Source organism: Quercus lobata, chromosome 1 (genome assembly GCF_001633185.2).
Source record: "Quercus lobata isolate SW786 chromosome 1, ValleyOak3.0 Primary Assembly, whole genome shotgun sequence".
Taxonomy (NCBI): domain Eukaryota; kingdom Viridiplantae; phylum Streptophyta; class Magnoliopsida; order Fagales; family Fagaceae; genus Quercus; species Quercus lobata.
The window spans coordinates 5,276,552-5,295,618 of record NC_044904.1 but is presented as its reverse complement, the minus strand read 5'-3'; the positions used below and the strand labels follow the sequence as shown (position 1 = coordinate 5,295,618).

At 34.5% G+C, this 19,067-nt stretch overlaps 2 protein-coding genes across 5 annotated transcripts; one reads left to right on the top strand and one right to left on the bottom strand.

The window, feature by feature from the left end:
• Positions 1-2,046: 2,046 nt before the first annotated feature.
• Positions 2,047-5,273, bottom strand: LOC115975778 (zinc finger A20 and AN1 domain-containing stress-associated protein 8). Of its 2 annotated transcripts, none has more exons than XM_031096752.1 (3): positions 5,122-5,273; positions 4,946-5,019; positions 2,047-3,021 (listed from the first exon to the last, which is right to left on the bottom strand). In XM_031096752.1, exon 3 carries the CDS (start codon positions 3,008-3,010, stop codon positions 2,492-2,494), a length of 519 nt encoding a protein of 172 aa, XP_030952612.1. In that variant the 5' UTR covers positions 3,011-3,021; positions 4,946-5,019; positions 5,122-5,273; the 3' UTR covers positions 2,047-2,491. The 2 variants fall into 2 exon arrangements, with proteins under 2 accessions (XP_030952612.1, XP_030952621.1); XM_031096761.1 differs by having other exon boundaries at positions 2,047-3,045; positions 5,122-5,258.
• A 4,794-nt stretch (positions 5,274-10,067) lies between these two features.
• On the top strand, positions 10,068-17,014 carry LOC115975762 (serine/threonine-protein kinase Nek6). 3 transcript variants are annotated; one of them, XM_031096732.1, is made up of 14 exons: positions 10,069-10,432; positions 10,537-10,671; positions 11,049-11,115; positions 12,355-12,420; positions 12,593-12,639; positions 12,907-12,952; positions 13,053-13,133; positions 13,212-13,254; positions 13,349-13,398; positions 15,015-15,096; positions 15,187-15,236; positions 15,356-15,429; positions 15,562-15,613; positions 15,697-17,014. In XM_031096732.1, the coding sequence occupies exons 2-14, from the start codon at positions 10,553-10,555 to the stop codon at positions 16,756-16,758; spliced, it is 1,839 nt and encodes a 612-aa protein (XP_030952592.1). In that variant the 5' UTR covers positions 10,069-10,432; positions 10,537-10,552; the 3' UTR covers positions 16,759-17,014. The 3 variants fall into 3 exon arrangements, with proteins under 3 accessions (XP_030952601.1, XP_030952592.1, XP_030952584.1); XM_031096741.1 differs by having other exon boundaries at positions 10,068-10,671; positions 13,056-13,133; XM_031096724.1 differs by having other exon boundaries at positions 10,069-10,671.
• The last annotated feature ends 2,053 nt before the right edge of the window (positions 17,015-19,067 follow it).

The window sequence follows — 19,067 nt, the reverse complement described above, 5'->3', positions numbered from 1 at the left end:
TACTTAGTATGCCTAGTTGGTGTCATCTCATAAGCCATAAATATCAGTTTTGGATTGGAAAGATAAGGGTCAAAAATCAATTGCAAAAAAGGGTTTTGGGATTTTTCTTTTTTAGCTAGAAGCATGGAAGCATTGCAAAAGACTTAAATTTCCAATGAAATAACCTTTTTTATTTAAATTTTCTAAGAGCAGTAGAGATAGCTTGGATTAACACTCAAAGGGGCTTTCCCCCTTTAATGGAGATAGAGAGATTTGTTTTTGCCTTTAGGGCCCTGGACAGCCCTACTATCTTGTGAGTTATTTCTTCTTATTACCTAAGTATTTTGTAACTTATGGTATTATTAAAACTCAACAAGAATTTTACATTTGCATTTGAATTTTCATCATAATTGGGTGCTAATTCACATTTTTACTTAAATAGAGACAATGATTGGGTGTTGCAGCTTGACTTAAAATATTATACTAAAGATTTGAATGCAACATTTTAGGGGTAGGATGAATGGTAGATATCTGGAGGTTGTAGCATTCAATTGTTAAAAGCTTGGCTAAGCAAGACTATGAATTTCTGCTGTATGTGTGATACATTATAACTATGGGATGGTTGTCTGCTGTAGTGCTAGGTGAATTAAGATGCAACCAGCTATAGAAATCTTCAGGGAAACAATTATTCCAATTCCTTAACCTCTTTTGGATTTACTTAGATTAGGGCACTGCTGCCCATCAGGTTGCCCGCTGTTGTGATGTTTAGCTCTCAGCATTTCAAGTGATTGGTTGCAAGTTCTTCCTCATGATTTGACTGCAGATCATAAACTTTTCAAGTGTGTTACTTTGAGAATTAATCAATGCACTATGCTTCGGACCCAAGCATCAAGTTACCCCATAGTGTGCCCTGCAGGGAAAGCCACTTTCTTCATCTGATATTTTTGTTCCTGCTTAACAAGGGGGGTGATAGCTATTACTAGCATTGACAGAAATGAGTAATAATGGAGTTCTTGTATCAGCAAATCTGATATTTTTGTTCCTGCTTAACAAGGGGGGTGATAGCTATTACTAGCCCCCCCCCCCCCCCCCCCCCCCCCCCCCCCTCCGGGTTTGTTGAGGGAGGCAGGGGGCCTGGGAAAATGTAAAACATATATATATATATATATATATATTCAAAGTATGAATTTTCTGCCAAGATTTTTTAGCAAAAAGGTCCTTCATAATGAAGTTACTAAATTTTATGATGGGACCAACCTATTTTAACCCGTAAAAAGGTCATTCATAATGAATTTTATGATGGTGACCAACCTATAGTAACCTTGCATCTTTTTCCAAGTTTAAGATTAGTTGTGTACAAAGTATAGGAGATTAAGCATAGACACGTGTAGAGTTGGCCAACAAGATTTTATTATTATTATTTTTTTTAAATCATGCCATGAAACAATTTCTATTGGCAACAGGTGATGATCCAGGTCATTATATTATTATTTTTTATTAAAAAAAAAAAAGATAGTTAGGGGTGAAAGGATTTAAGAGATGCCAATTAAACTACAAGGTTGTTGACATTATGTTGGTTTAGTTTATTTGTATAAACTATTGTAATAATTTAGAAGTATCTTGTTTATATATAGGTGCCATCTATTTCATCCAAAATATCTCCATGTCGACTTTATATTTTTCTCTTTTTTTTTTTTTTTTTTTAGAAAAAGATTCTCTCCATTTGTCTAAGAAATCGACGTGACCACAATATGGACCATCCAATTCCTTAATGAATGGAGAGGATCCTAATCCTTTTTTCCTCTCCTTTTCGCACTTTATTATAAGCTTTGCAAGGAATATGGTTTGCTAAGTGCTACAGATAATAATGGTCCTAGGCTACGGAGGCATGACAAAACTTGAAACCTTGCTTTATAGGGGCTGTTTTATATACCACTATAAACTAGTAAATTACGAAAAAGAGTTAGAAAGTGCCAATCTTGAGGCCATATATGAACATTATATTTTTGACAGCTAAAGGGGTTTAAATAACTTTAGGGGAAGGTCTCTAGAAATTAATCACACAACTGATGCAATTATAATACACACTTAAAGGGCGCCCAGTGAAATTTCTTACTAGGATAATGACATGAAAACCATAACGATAATTTACAACGATGCCTTAGGGATGTTTAGGGATGTCGTCCAAATCATCTGAGATTGCACAAACCATTCTGACATGTACTACTACAGAGATGCCATAAGAAACAAAAGAGGCAAATTACAAAGCTAACCACGACAATGTCCACCAAACCAGCATAGATTAAGACTTTAGACACTGGACCAACATATAAATTCTCGCCAATCACTAGAAATAGAGTTCTTCAAAGAGCAGAGATGTCCTAATGCCATGCCTCCCAGCACATATAACAATATAAAAGGACACCGATAAGATATGCAGCAAACCTGGAATCATTGCATGGATTGAAAATCAGAATCAATTTCAGCACATGGAACTCCACCCGTTCCAAATTTAGATTTTATCAAGCTTCTCTGCCTTCACTACAGGGTTGGCCTTAGCTATAGCATCACGTGCAGCAGTGCGATAATCAAAGGGGCATTCATGTTTGTCCGAGTAGCGATGTACTGCACAGAAAAGGTTACCGCAGCGACAATTGAACCCCGTTAAACCAACCCGCTTGTTGCAGCTGTTGCAACGTTTTGGACCCTCCTTTGGCTTTACCTCACCATTCTCCCCCAAGCTTGAACCAAAGGATAGCGGCTGCACAGAGATAGTCTTAGGCTCCACTGTGTTGACTTGCACGTTCACAGTGGCAGCAACAGATTCATTTGCGTTGCTGCTTGATGATCCATTCACAATACTCCCAATGGATGATGCAGCAAGCTTAGCCTGCTCCTCCTTTAACACCATATCCTTGTGGCACTTGGAACACATGTTCATAGTGGCAGCACTTCCAAAGAAGCCACAGTTGTTAATGCACAAAATAGGACCTTCAGGTGGTGCCTGGCATCCTGTCTCATCGTGGTCCATCTTTTCAACTCCTGCAACAAAAGACACTCAAGAATCTAACAACGACAATAGATTAACAAGGGAAAGACATAATTTGAATGCATCCTAAATATGCACAAACATCCAAAATGAGCACAAAAGGAAAGCATTTAAGATCTAATTCCATGCCAGGATAACACAACAATAATAATAAAAAATTGACAAATAAAGAAGCGTTATCAAAATTACCACAGATTAATTTCAAGACCATCAAGTTGGTCGCAGATAGAGATAGATTTTATCTATTTTAAAGGAACTATTGAGACAATTCAGATATTCCTATAGGTCATTAGAGATAGTGAAGGGGTCAAAATGGTGGACACAGAGAGGAAAGCATACAAAGAGTCAGGGTGCAGTGAGAAAAGGATTCATATTCGTCACAGACACATCACAAAAGTGAGCATAAGAGGGTGTCACCAGCCTAATACAAACCTAATTTATGGGGGTTTAAGATCATTAAATGTTGAGTTAAGAGTACCAAATGGGCTGTTCAGTCTTTGAAATTGCCATAAATATTCATGTAAGCAGTCAGTCAAGAGAATTAACCATCTGGTTATGAGATCAGTCAGACTTTTCTTCCAAGTACAAAACCAGAAATAAAGACTGCATAACCAAGAAAGACTAAAAAGAATTCAAGACTATGAAATGGGCTAACTTGTGTGCCTTGAAGATGATGATTGAACTCATTGAAGAACTATTTTTCGTAAAGACCATAATTTGGTAATTCTAGACCATCTCTTTCTGTCCCTCTCTCACATAAGTTACATGCCCACCCAATAGGTCTTGACTCTATAACCGATGACCTCTACCCTCCACCTAGCACTTGCAAGGGGAGGAAGTATCAATTGAGTTAGAGCCCATTGGCACCATATACTCTTAAAAAAAAACCACTTAAGACACTGATCTATGATGGATCTAACAGGGGTCAAAATAGAATCACATTTATTTCAATAAGTTTTATCGCCAGGGGGAGCAGGAAGGAAGATATGAACAAGTGATCCTTCCCCAAGAGGCATGGTCCCCAACCAATTGTGCTATCCCCTGGGGTAAAAGAAAAGTGATAACATATTTATCTGTTATAATCAAAATAGCATTGTACATTAATTTGCCAATATGCCAACAAAAGAATGGCAGGTTATCTAATAGTAATACAATGAATGAAATGTAAACAAGACCCAGCATAACCCAAAACATATTTAAATGCTGACCAGAAATGCAACACAGAAACTTTTACCCACAACACTCAAACAAGCAATACCATATACTCAATTAGCTATATAAATACACACATTTAAATGTTGACCAGAAATGAAACATGGAAACTTTTACCCACAATACTCAAACAAGCAATACCACCATATACCCAATAAGCCACATACACATGTGCACGCACGTATTTAAATGTTTACCAGAAACACAACATTAAAACTTACACCAACAATACTCAAATAGGCAATATTACCACATATAAACTATATGAACAATACAAAACCAGAACCCAAGAGCTTTCGGAACCGAACTGACTCACTTTATCTGGATAAACATTTATGAGCCAATTAAGAACCATGTCATAATATCACTAAATTTAATAAATAAAAATAAAAATTGTAAGAAATGTTCAAAAAGCCATAGATTTGAATTGTTTCTTGACCCTTCTCTTCTGTACGCAAACAATAACACAAAGACCCTCAAATTCTCTCTCCAAACAGGACCTAGATTTCCCATTCAAATACGACAAAAAAATTCAAATTTCAACCATTCACATTCATTTCCATCAAAGGTCCTAACTTTCCCTATTTTCCACTAACCCCATCTAATTAATCACCAAAATTAACCAAACCCCTAACCTCAATATTCAATCAACCACACATAATCACATACATACAATTTTTTTTAAAAGTAAATAAAAACCCTAACCTGTTCGAATCCTCTCAGAAATTAAACCTTGAAAAACCGATCTCCAAGCTCACTTTCGCATCGAATTCAAATCCCTAAAACAAAAAAACCACAAATCAACGATTCAATCAATACCCAAAACAACAGATCCAATCGAATCGAAAGAGATTCAAAAACCAAAAAAAGAAAACCCTAACCCTAGAATTTGCCAATTTGGGATCGCCGAAGAAGGGAGAGAAATGCGATTTCCTCTCTTTTCTTTTGCTCTCTCTCTCTGTTTTTGTTTTTAATTTTTGATTTTTGTTTTGTATTTAAAACCAAATGCAAAAGGAAGAGAAAGAGACTTTCTTTCTTCCTTTCTTTTCTTTTCTTTTCTTTTCTCTGCCAACGAACGCCCTTTTTACTGATTAGGGGATGACGTGGCAAGTTCCTATTGGCTGAGCGTGTTGCCCACTCTGACATTCCCAGTTTGTCCCTCTTTTGGAAGTGTTAATAACGGTTTTGCCAGGTTTTTTTTTGGGCCACTTTGGGGAATGTTAAGGTTACCTTGGGTGAGGATTTTTTGGGGGTGACAGGCCAATGGAATTTGAGTTAAGTGATTACGTCATTAGAGGATTAGGTTTGGCGTGGTTGTCGGTTAATCACTGTGTTAATATGCTCATTTTGTTTCCTGTAATTTGTAGTCTTCTATGTTAAGTTTTTCACCAAACAAATGAAAATGATTGAATTATCTTCATTAATTCAAAATTCAACTCATTTTTTCTTTGTAATCAGACAGATATAAAGGTTGGTTCAGTTTGGTTTTCAAAAAACTATGAGTAAATTATTTGATCAAATCAGGTAGTTTACTTAGGATATAAGAGTTTAGTGTTTTCTGAATTTTCACCATATTTGGTCAAAGATTATTATTGGCTATGCACTTGTTGAATTTTATCTATAAGTCCAAAGAAAAAGTTAACTTCTTTTGCAAGTATAAGAGTTTTAAGTTTAAGACTTTGTGGGTGTAATTAAGGCTGACTATAAAAAGTTCTTTTTTATTTTTTAAATGATAGTATGAGTGTATGACAGTAAATGATTAAAATATTTATGAAGTCAAATTGAGTTATGCTGATGTCACATAAAGTGGCACAATTTGTGTCATAACTCGCTCACGTGACTAGTTGTGAGTGATAGAGGGGTGATGGTGAGTCCACGCCCCTCTACCACTCACAACTCACCACATGGGCGAGTTGTGGCATAAATTGTGCCACTTTATGTGGCACCAGCATAACTCAACCAAACTCAGATGTAAATTTGGACTCAAAGTTTTGAGCTCTTTGAAATCTCTACATTCATTCAATTAAATTTTTACTTATAAATTGAGAAAGTCTTTCTAATGTAACAAGAGAAATGCTATATACATTGTCCACAACATTTTTAGAACAAATTCTCGATAGTAGATTTTTATTTGTTGCTACAAGTGGAATAAAAAAAAGTAATTTTAATGATGGATTCAGATTAAAAACTTGTAACAACCTGTCATCTAAGATTTGTTATCAAAATGCTATGGACGTAGCTCTTATCAATGTAACCAATGTACAACTCTTATACAACTAAGATAAGATAAAAAGATTGAATTATTTATGTCACATAATGGTATTTATGATTATGAATTTATGATAGAGATTTATGTGATAAATAAGGACACATATAAGCTTAGACCAAAACATTAATCACTTACCCAACTTGGCTATCCCCATATATTCAGCTCAACATAATATAAATCGAGCCAAATCCACACATCTTCTCGATGCAGTTATTCGATCCACCAAATATCTTGTCTGAAACCAATCTTGAAGTTACCATCTACAGTAAAGAAGCCAATAACAGCATGAACATATATAATGTACAGTTACAAGTCGTTGTAAGCCAATTATCAAAGATAGGAAATTATTCTCTCCATCAAACCCTTGAAAGCAACCTTACAAAAGTGAGGGCACTCAAAGATTTAGGCATGCACAAGTGGTGCAAGAGAATACAATTTCCTTGTCTTTAGTAGAAATTTAAAAATCTCTAACTTAAGCATTGGAGCACCAATGGCCGTCCCACACTAGTATCTATTAACTTTTCTTAAAAATCTCTAACGCGTGTGTTAAAAGGATGTCTCTATAGGATGACTAAATTAAGTAAAAAAAAAATTTAGATAACTTCATTATTTAGATTGAAGAGGAACCATGTTTCTTAACACACGTGTTATCTTATGATGTAGTTTTTGTTTCTGTTTCTGTTTCTGTTTCTATTTCCGTTCATGAATAAAACTGATGTACTTCCTATCAAAAAATTAAATAAATTTAGCTCTTACTATGATATATTGATAATTTATCCTAAGCTTAGGGGAAGTTAGGGGTGGCTAGTGGTGTTATTTTTTAAAAGCAAAAGCAAAAAGCCAAAATATGCATTCATGGTTACAACTTTTGGTCCCTCAGCCACTATAAATCAGTCTGTACCTTTTTTTTTTTTTTTGAGACCATACTACTAGTATTAAAAACATTACCTAGCAAGTCATATCGTGTTATGTCACATGCCAAACAACATCGTTTTCTGTACCTTAGGAAAGGAAAGGAAAAAAAAAAAATATATATATATATATATATTGATAAACTAGGGAGGTCTTTCAATGAACAAGTGATTGATTCAGTGAAGAGTTATGGTGATTGGTGAGTGAGGAAAAATGGGTTGGTAATGTGTATCCTAAAATGAACCTACTCTAACCCTTTGAACACATTATGGAGGGGATGGGAATTTATGATCCAACTAACTTGTGAAAAAGATAGTTTTTTAGCTAATTGGAACAGTTAGAAGTGTAGAATGATTTATGCTCATCAGAACCAGTAGGGTATGACTGAATCTCCCAGAACACCTTTATGAGGTGAATACATAAGTTTCTCAATATTTATTTTCCTTCTGTGCTTGGTAAGGTCTTTGTTGGTGTGAAATTTTAAAGTTTAATGTGATACTCTTAAGGTTTCAAATTGAATTCAAGGGCTACTACAAGTCCTTGGTGGTTTTAATTATTTATTATTCATTCTGGGTTTTGTTGGATTTCCCAGAAATTTTTAATCTTGGTCCTTTCAAAAATCAAAAGCAGTGACCCTAATTGATTTGTAAATTTTGATCAAAGAAAAAACAACTATTGTTTGATTTCTAACGGTAATGACAAGATTAATTTTTAAATATGATATATATGTTAGGCATTTATTATATTTGTTTACAATATGGAAGTTGGAGGTTGTTTCCGTTGGCAAGCAAATTGGGAAAGGACCAATATACTGTATTTCTTGTTCGGGTTATTGTGATTTGTGATACCCCGCATTATGTAGATTGGATAAGTGTGTTGTGTAGATGTGCGTTGATTTCCAAATCCGAGGTTTAATAGGTCAAATTGGTCTAATAAGTGATTACAAGGAACCATAATTATAATTAACTAACCATTTTGGTGTCTTCATTATAGATTCAGTGATTGTTACATGTATATTCATGTATGTAAACATGATATGTATGCGTATACATTGATATTGTGCTTCACTTTTCTACTTGCAGGAAGCAAAAGCGAAATTTCAGCTGACTTTCAAATGCTGTATTGGTGATAGCAACGAAAGCACAATTCATGATCAGTCTTTGTTGTTGATTGATGATGTTGTGAGTTCTTATAGGCTGCTTCATTCACATATTTGGCTATAAATTGCTGTTGCTTGATGGATTGACTAAGATATGAAGCATATATCTTACTTCTGCATTTGTTTTCAGGTTTCTTGGTATACACAATCTGAATTGTAATTTGTCAAGATATTCAGAACAAAGCAACGAAACAATGAAGACCATGCATCAAAGTTAATTGTTTTTTTGGTAACAGGTCACCGAGGATGACATTGAAGATTTTCAAGTGAAGACGTGAAGAATTTATTAATCTGGTTCACACCAATTCATGGCCATTCTTGATGAGACCATAGCTGCAGGTGGGGATTTATGCTACCAAAGAATAGTTTGAAGCTTCTCAGAGAAAACTGGCGAGTTGTAACTTGTAAGCATGCTATAAAATGGCAGATGCAAGTGAAAAATTGTCAATTTATCTAAAGCTGTGTGAAAGTTTGTTCTTTTATGATGGAAACAGCATGTGCTTTGTATGTTTCAGTTAAAATAAGCTAAATTTGGGAATTTCTAATCAATGCCTTTCTGTTTAGGCTCTGGTAATTTTATAGTTTTATAGTAGTACTTTTTGATGCTTTGTGTGCGTGTGAACTTGCAAGTGGTGTAAGTGAACTTCTCATAGTGCTTTCTCAACACTACAGCTGTTATCAAAGTTACCCTTTTTACTTTTTTCCAACACTGACAATTCTTTGGAGTAAAGGGAAAAACATACTAATGTCTCCCACCCCCCTCAATATATATATATATATATATATATATATAAAATGCTCTGGTGCTTTCTATAACCTTGGGATTTATTTATATTTTGTTTCATATAATAAGCAATGGCACTGAGAATAATTTATATTTCAAATCCTTCATATTGGAAATATAAATTTATATTTTGCTCTAGTGTGTTTGGATGATATGATTTGGACATTTGGATTTGGATTTAAGTTATTAAAATTCAAATAACTTATTTGAAAAGTTTAAAAAATGTCAAAGATTTGGATTTGATAAATCTACCTAAGATTTTAAACTTTTAAGATACTTGCATTTGAAATAACTCTTAAAATCAATGAATTTGAAATCACTCTATTAATTTCAAATCCAAATCCAAATCCAAATCCTAATCCAAGTTCCCAAACGCAACCTATAGGATTTCCTCTGCTTGATCTGACAGCCCATTCTTTTGGTATTCTTCTTAAAGATGTCTTGGTGGGTCTTTCGTGTGAACCTGAGAAGTCTAGCTACTGGCCATCAATGGTTGCGCAAATGACAAGCCATGATTAATGCAACAGTTCTAGATAGCCCACAAGTACCTAGGCTTTGGCCAATTCCCATCAAATTCTCTATGTTCCAAGCACATCTCTACCTGTTGAAAAGTCAAAAAATGGATGAGATTTTTTAGACCGAGAGACAGTGACATACCAACCACACTAAAGTAATGATATCCCAAATACAACAATGTGAAAGCGAAGTGTGACTTTGGCTTTCAAACAGTGGTTTGCATACTTGACTCACTAGAACTTTTTGCAAAGTCTTAAAAATCTTCTCTCCTTCTCAAACTTTAATTCACATTCATCTGGTTGTTTTCCTTCAATCCATTTCTTCCCAAACTTCACAGTTTTCTTAAGCTTTGAAAATTCAAAGAATTCTTTGGGCAGATTTTTTCTTCTTCTTCTTCTAGGTGGTCTTTATTTACTGCTGTCTGATTTGTAAATATAGTATTCAATGCTATTTGCTTTTTCATGGCTATTTCATGAATCCTTTTTATGATCGCCGTACCACTCAGCTTTTACTGTGACTTCTATTGCTGCAACGAAATAGATTTCTGAGAAGGTATTAAATTCAATTTAATGACACGGTGGCCTTCTAGACATTTATATGCTGTGCATGGTGTGGAGTAGCCACTGAACATAGCTGGGATTTCTTCTACTTTCTTGAGTGCTGGAGGTGCTCATGGAGATGAAGAAAGAGGAAACAACATCAAAGATGGGCGATTATGAAGTTTTAGAGCAGATTGGGAGAGGAACATTTGGAGCTGCGTTTCTAGTCCTTCACAAAATTGAGAGAAAGAAGTAAGAAAATTCACTTTTAGAACTTCTCTTCCTTGTGTTCTGGATTTTTTTGGCAGATTCTGTACTTTAAAAAAGCATATAACTCTTAACAGTCTTTAACAAAAACTTTACACAGGAGTTTATAAGAAAAATTGATGTCTTTAATGATGATTAGGAATTAGGATGCCTAAGACTATTCCTTTTGTTTATTTTGTGGGTAATTAGGCCAAACATCTTTTATTTCATCCATAATTCTCTCATAATCATTGATCAAACATGTCTTCACCACAAAAGTGTCATTCCTAATAACATCTGTACTAGTATATGTTAATTATAATTCCACAGTTACTTTTCTTTTTGGTGTTTATACATTTTCATTATTGTATCGGTAATTTTAGGTATGTCTTAAAGAAGATTCGTCTGGCTAAACAAACAGAGAAATTCAAGCGTACAGCACATCAAGAGGTTATTATCCTTTTGAATACTCTGCATACTATTTAAATTTTTTGGTTGTGCTGTTTACCCTTTAATTAATAATGCTTTAGTTTTGGTTTTTGGCAAAATTGTTCTAATATTTTGCTATATTTATGCATAAACTATGTCACTATTGTTAAGTATATACAGTGGCGGAGCCATGATTTGAGTTGAGGGGGGCAACATAAGTATATGATATACGCACACCATGTGAATATATAATATTGGAAACCAATTTTGAAATTTTGAAATTATTCATTTGGATACTAAGTGATCTTTTAATGTAATTATGTAAACATCTTCACATTATCCCATCATACATCCCATTATACAACCTATATAGTATATACCCCTACATCATACATCCTGGCTCTCTATAATCATTAGTGCCATTAAAACTATCTCATAGTTTTATTACTAAGTGCCATGTTCTAACATATATTTATAATATAACATTGTTCCCAATGGTTATTCTATCTCTCACATTTTTAGCATGTTTATGCCGATGCTTTCTCTGAGAAAAAAGAAAAACGGAAATTGTGCAATCAAAATCTACAAAAAAAAAAAATTCATTTTGCATGTGAACATATGGAAGGCAAATAAACTATTCTACCTCTTGGAAATTTTCCTACTAAATTCCTTCTTCCATCCAAATTTCATTGACTGAAGTAGTTTCCTTTAGAGGACAGATGTAATGAAAGTTACTTCTTGATCTTTTAAGTTTGGCCATGAAAAAAATTATTCTATGATTTCAAAGATGGTAAAGTTTCTTGGTCTTGCACCAGAAACTTGGATTGTGTAGCTCACATCAGAGGTTGAGGGGGTTTAAGGGAGGGGGAGGGCAGTGGAAAAAGGTAAATAGCATGCAGTAAAATTAGGCCCATAATTTTAGTGGAAAAGTTTTCCTAATTTGGAGGGGCTCCATTTTTCTGGTTAAAGGGACAGAGGTATGAGCTTATAGAATAGATCCTGTTCAACTATGTTCAAGATTCAATCCTTTCTATTTGACATGAAATTACCACAGAATGTTTTGTTTGTAAGAAAAATTAATTACTATTTAAAAGTAAAATCGTTTTTCATATTACCAATTAACAAATGTAGAGCACTGATTATGTGCAATACTGCATATCCAACAAATATAAGCAGACCACAGAAAAGATCTGCTTGCTTACTATATCTAAGATACATAAAAGAAAATTGTGTAACTTTTAATCTCTGATCCTGCTGCAGATGGAGATGATATCAAAGCTAAATAACCCATATATTGTGGAGTACAAAGATGCATGGGTGGAAAAGGTAATCTATCAACAATGTGTTACTTCTATGATTTTCCCCCATGATCAGAAAACAGATTATATTTGTTCATGTCATTTGCTTGAGTCTAAAAAAACCTTATAATTGGAAAATCATGACCTGAAAGACCCTGGATTTAATTTTGATATTGGTTCTTATGGTTTGTGAGTTACAGGAAAGCTATGCATGCATTGTGACAAGTTACTGTGAGGGAGGAGATATGTAAGTATAACTTATTGAAACCTAAAATTAGTATACCAGGTATCTAATTGCTGGATCCTAAGAAAGTTGAGGACCATTGCCCATTGGTGATTGAAATCTGACATGGCATTTGCTTTTATCCCAGCATATTGCCTTGTTTTATGAACTCCTTTTTCCTGATAATATAAAGCATAGCCAATGCAGGAACAAAAGATTCTTTTTCAAACTTTCTACTCATAGAGGCCTGTATACTTACTTTTCTATGACTTTCTAATTCTGATCATACAGGGCTGAGATGATAAAAAAAGCTAGGGGAACATGTCTTCCTGAAGAGGTAGGGAACATAAAAGATCTACATGAAATGGAAGTCCATTTGTATAATTACATATGATAACTTGCACCTGATGCACACAATATTCTACATTTTTATCCAGAAGCTCTGTAAATGGCTGACCCAGCTGTTGGTAGCGGTGAACTACCTCCACTCCAATCGTGTTATTCATAGGGATTTAAAGGTACGAGCCTCTAGCTACTATCAGTTATTAAGACCAGAATGTCTTCCTGCCATAACTAACTTTATCATCTACCTTCAGTGCTCCAACATATTCCTTACAAAAAACAAAGACATCAGGCTAGGTGAGAAGGCAAAGACAAGAATCTTTTATATACAAGATTTTTTTTTTTTTTTCATTTGTCTTTGAACAATACTGATCTCACATTATATTTACAGGTGACTTTGGACTTGCAAAACTGCTTGACAAAGATGACCTTGCTTCCTCGGTAATGGCTGATTTTCTTCTTTGATTCCCAATGGTATTGGTGCATTGGCTGCAATCTTTGATATTAACTTAATATTCATATTGCACTTATAATTATAATTTCTGCATCACAAGAGGGAAAATGTTATAATGGAATGATATTTGTCTGACAGGAGATTGACAGAAAAAGTTAGAATTGATTTAATTAAAATGGTTCCAGGTTTTGAGCGACTCCTATTAGAGCCCACATCAAGGTAGATAATGGATAGAGATGACTATAATATTTGAAGCCATCTACTTTACACAAGCACCTCTCACTTTTGAGTTTTGAGGCACCACATGAGGATACAATTACATTGCTTTGAGTTTTTGAGGACACTTGAAATGAGATTATTCTGTTCTTCCAAGTAGCCCAGTAGCATAAAAATACTTTATTAGATTCAATTGAGAGCTTAACAGATTGAATTATGAGTTCAAGAAGTCAACAATAACAGCATACATACTATATAATTGTGGCTAGCCATTTACATTGAGTTCTTTGTGGCTTTCAAGAAATAGGCTTTAATTCTCCTCACACTGTAGCAGTCACCACCGGCTCTACAACATTAGGCCGGCAGTAAAATCTGTCAAATGTTTTGCATGTGTGACTACAACTAAGGTATGGAGAAATTTTGAAGAATGCTAATAACGTGGGAGGCTAAGTTCTGATAAGTAAAGAGCTTCTTTCTTTGACTTTTCTTTCTCCATGATTTCAACAATTGCAACTTTGTAGAATAGCTTTTAGGTGAAAGCATTTATACTTTGTCTTCTTGTCTCTTTTGTAATCTTTATATAAAGATAGCTACCGAATGTATAATGTATCAGATAGAAATATTGTATTCAAGAAGTAATATAGCTAGAAGTGTGTTGTAGTCAGTAAGTGTTGTTTCTACAAAGAGTAGAATTCAACAAGTGTAAGGGAAATAGCAAGAGAGAAATAGTGAGTGGTGTGTGTAGCAAAGTGTGTGTAGTGTATTTAGCGTCAATAAAAGCTTCTATTTTATTGATAACTCCTTTGTTTATTTTATTTGAGTGTGGTGAGATTCACCACAAAGTATTTGACAGAGTAGAAGTAATATAGCTAGAAGTGAGTTGTAGTCCATATGTGTTGTTCCTACAAAGAGTAGAATTCAACAAGTGTAAGGGAAATAGCAAGAGAGAAATAGTGAGTGGCGTGTGTAGCAAAGTGTGTGTAGTGTATTAAGCATCAATAAAAGCTTCTATTTTATTGACAACTCCTTTTTGTATTTTATTGAGTATGGTGAAATTTATCACAAAGTATTTGACAAAATACTTTTCCTTTTGAGTGTAAAATTTATTTTGACAAAGCTTCCACAACGGCAAATCTCTATACACACAAAAGTCCAGGCATTTGCAAACTTACAATAGTCAAATGTAAAAAAGCACCACATTGCAGAACTTCTTTAAGAGTTGTTTTTAGCTATATTTGGAAGAATGAGAACCTCTTTCTGTATTAACTAATGATTCTCTTCTTACCCTAAAAACTGTTTTCAATTAGTTAATTTCTTAAATTAAAAGTTCTAGATGAAATCTGACTCCTAATCCCTAACCAATGTATTGTACTACATATATATGTAGGTTGTTGGAACTCCCATCTACATGTGTCCAGAGCTTCTCGCAGATATACCCTATGGATACAAATCGGATATATGGTCATTAGGTTATAAATATCTGTTGACATTATTTTCTGGTCATGGATGACAACACGGTAATATTTCAATCCTAGAAATAACATTTGCTAATGTGACAGGTTGCTGCATGTTCGAGATAGCTGCACATCAACCTGCTTTTAAAGCTCCTGTAAGTGTTGGCTTGACCTGTAATTATCAACTTTATATGTGATGGGGTAGAATCCTGAGCTATATTTTTCAATTGCTTCCAAACAAGTAAATCAGAGTATTGCCAATTTTATGAAACAGGATATGGCTGGACTTATTAACAAAATAAAACGATCAATTATGTCACCACTTCCAATTGTGTATTCTTCTACATTGTAAGTGAATTTTAGGATTTTTTTTTTTCTGCAAGCACTCAGTATATATGACACAAAATGATTGAGTCTACAAGCATAGACATACAGCAAAGATAATTCTACAACTAAAATTGGATGAAATTTGGACTGCAGGAAACAATTAATCAAGAGCATGCTAAGAAAGAACCCAGAACACAGACCAACAGTGAGTTCAAATGGCCAAACTCTATGTGTTACCTTTCTGAAAGCAATGAATTGACCTGATACTTTCATGTTACTGCATTTTAGGCAGCAGAGCTGTTGAGGCATCCACATCTACAACCATACCTTGCTCAATGCCACAATATATCTCCTGTTTTTCTACCAGTGAAGTCTGAACTCAGCAGCCAAATTAGACCAAAAGGAACCCAAATGTCTAACAAATTTAGTATTGGAAAAGACACCCAGGGTAGAAAGGCAAAGTCACCAATAAGTGTTCAGGTAGGAAATGCACATGCATTCAGTAATGCACCAGCATATGAAACCCACCCCTCTGGCTTTGTTGAAACTAAAGTTGAGACAAGAATAGTTGAGACTACTAGCTGTTCTGAGATAACAGCTAAAGCAGAAAAGGCTTTTGGAGTAATCTCCAATTCTGTTGAACTAATTGGAAATGACAGCTCAGAATCTGCCTGGATGCATATGGCTACAGATTATCCAGAAAACAGGAAACAAGAATTGGCCTCTAAGCACTCACTGACGATGCAGGAGGAACAGTTAGTTGTCATAAAAGCTGATATAATGGGTGGTAGTGGCAGTGATAAAGATCATAAGAAAATGGCAACATCGACGTATGCATATCAAGCTGCCAGTGGTTGCCTTTCAGGTTCAGAATCAGAGAAAATTAACAAATATGATAGTGGTGTGGTGCCAAGTTTACATGCTACAATAAATACAAATTCATATCTGATAGATGCTCTTGAGGGAAATGCATCTTTAGCGAGTAAAGTTGCAGTTCCATGTGAGAATGAATTTGACGTAAATGACAAAAGCCTTATCTCTTGTAAGAAAACAGTGAAAGAAGATATATACGAACCAAATGGAGATGCTAGTGACATCTCATCAATGAGTAAGCTGACTTTGGTTCATGGTGATGAAACAAGGATTGAGTTGAATCCACAAAGCCATCAAAGAGCGGAAGCTCTAGAATCGCTACTAGAGATTTGTTCAAATTTACTTAAGCAGGAAAAATTTGACGAACTTGCAGGCCTGTTAAGACCATTTGGTGAAGAATTTGTGTCATCAAGAGAAACAGCAATTTGGTTGACACAGAGCCTAAAGAATCTTCGCAAAACTGGCAATGGAGCCTAGCACATTCTTCATTTGTAGTGCCATTAAATAGACAAAAGGTTCAAAAAGAGTCCATATAAAATTTAATTTAAATAGTTAGTTATGCCTTGTGTTGCTATTCTGCCAGTTCTGTCCGTTGACTTGGCATTGTTGTAAGTGATTATTTGTAAACTGTGATGAGAAAAAGAAAGCCTAAGCCAAAGGTTACACTCACATTGTAAACTACATCCAAATTGTTGAAAATTTCTTATTTTGAGGAAAATGGTTCTTGCTGTCCTTCAAGTCAATTCAAAACAACAATTCTGTGAACACTCCAATTGACCAGCTTAAACTAAGCAAGATATGTGATTTCCTAAATATTTTTGCAACATTTTTGTTCTTAAGGACAGTGGCTGCACTAACCACAAAAATCTTTGTTGGTATTGATATCATATATCACCTTTGTCCTTACCTATTCTTTTCATTCATATTTCTCATCCTTTCCATCATATGAGAATGTAATATTCATCTTTAGTATGGAGGTCTCATGGATCAATCCATGAGGCCCAATGCATCTTAGTTTAAGCCTACTATGCCTGCAGATCATTATCATACTAGACACTATCCTAACTGAGAGGACAAAGCTCCTTATTCCTCCCATCCAAAATCTTCATGACTTTCCAAGCCATTTGGTGCCTTGATCCTTAACCCAAAATATGACCGAATTGATAACTTATACTATAGGAGATAATCCAAGCCCAAGGGTTGAATTTCAGTGTATTTGAGTTTGGGTTCTATGCTGTGTGATGCTTATTGAAGAAGATATTCAAGCCCAAAAAATTTCACTCAAGCAAAACCAAACTTGTTTGAGCGAAAATCTTTTATTCAACATCAAGATACTTTATCAGTTGAACTAATTAGAACTTACAACAATGTACTAAAGTCTAATAAATAAAATAAATTTTATACATTTATAAAACTATGCTTAAATAATTATATTTCTCAAAAAGTTACATTTCACTTCAATATTCTAAAAAAAAAAAAAAAAAAAAAAAAAAAAAAAAAAAAAAAAGGAGAAATTAGCTGGTGAAAATTTCAGTATTCAAAGTAAAATGGTGGAGTTTCAAGTCAAGTCTCCATTGGTCCCCCTTCACCTTCCGCCACGTGTCAACAACTAGAAAAAAAAAGTTCTGTCATTGCGGTTAAGTCACGCTTGCTCTGACAAACTCGTTTGATCCCATTTTCCAATCCCCTACTTCTCAGTAGTATGTTCTCCTTAGCTTCATCACCGTCTGATTAGCCCAATCTCTCATATCCGCGGTTCATATGAGATCCAGATAGTGGTGCTCATACAACGCTACAAAGCACCTGAACATAACCCCAAAAATAGCCGTTGGTGGGAGCCACTGTAAGGCTGACACGTCAACTTTCTTCGCGGGTCCCACACGACTCAAAAATAACAGACGTTACACCAAAAAGCAAAAACTAAAACTTAAAACTAAAATTAAAATTAAAATTTAAAAAAATAAAAGAGTAAAAAAACAACCTTAGCCACGCCTATAAAAAGAACCAAGCTTTTATTACATTATTATTCGACAACATAAACTAAAAATCTCTGTTTGTGTCTGAGAGAGAGTGTTTTTGTGAGGAAAATGGCGCACGTTAGCATATGCAGAGGCGTGTTCTTCATAGCCCTAGTGGTGTCAGTGTCACTTATCTCAGTGGCGGCGAAAACTAGCGAGCTCGCACCGTTGCCGGCGATGGACGTCGGAGCTGGAATTCCGGTGCCATATTCCGGTGCCTTTGTTTGTGCTTCATTGTTGATTTCTCTCATTACCCTCCTCTGGCACTAGATTTTCTGAGTGCTTTGAAACTGAGATATTATCATATAAAATACTCTCTCTCTTTTTTTTTTTCTTTTTTTCAATTTTGGAGTGTTCAGTGTATGTGAGTGAGGTGGTGCTTATAAATATTGCTTGTATTATATATGTACTCTGTATATTCTTTTTGCCCTTAATATTGGTTAGGGGTGTGATTATATATATGCTTCGTGTTAATAATAAGTAATAAAGCTTGTGTTTGGTTCCTTTATGAATTGAGTTGATTGACTATTTTTGTGTATTTTGTTCCTTGTCACTCACGTAATATAATGTGCGTTTTGTTGTATAATATTTGATTAATTTTTCTCAAATCTATAATTTAAAAGTAAAAGTGATTCATATTGTTATCAAAACATGCATGCTCAATGTATCAAGCAATATATTACTTTGGATTGAGAAGATCCATTATTTCTTAAAACACACTTTCTTAAACAATGTAATTTCAAGATTTTTTATTAAATTATAAAAAAA

Coding starts and splice junctions, on each gene's coding strand:
- LOC115975778 (XM_031096752.1), bottom strand. CDS start 3,010: ATGGACCACGATGAGACAGGATGCCAGGCACCACCTGAAGGTCCTATT.
- LOC115975762 (XM_031096732.1), top strand. CDS start 10,553: ATGGAGATGAAGAAAGAGGAAACAACATCAAAGATGGGCGATTATGAA. Junction 11,116..12,354: donor AGCGTACAGCACATCAAGAG/GTTATTATCCTT, acceptor ATCCTGCTGCAG/ATGGAGATGATATCAAAGCT. Junction 12,421..12,592: donor AAGATGCATGGGTGGAAAAG/GTAATCTATCAA, acceptor TGTGAGTTACAG/GAAAGCTATGCATGCATTGT.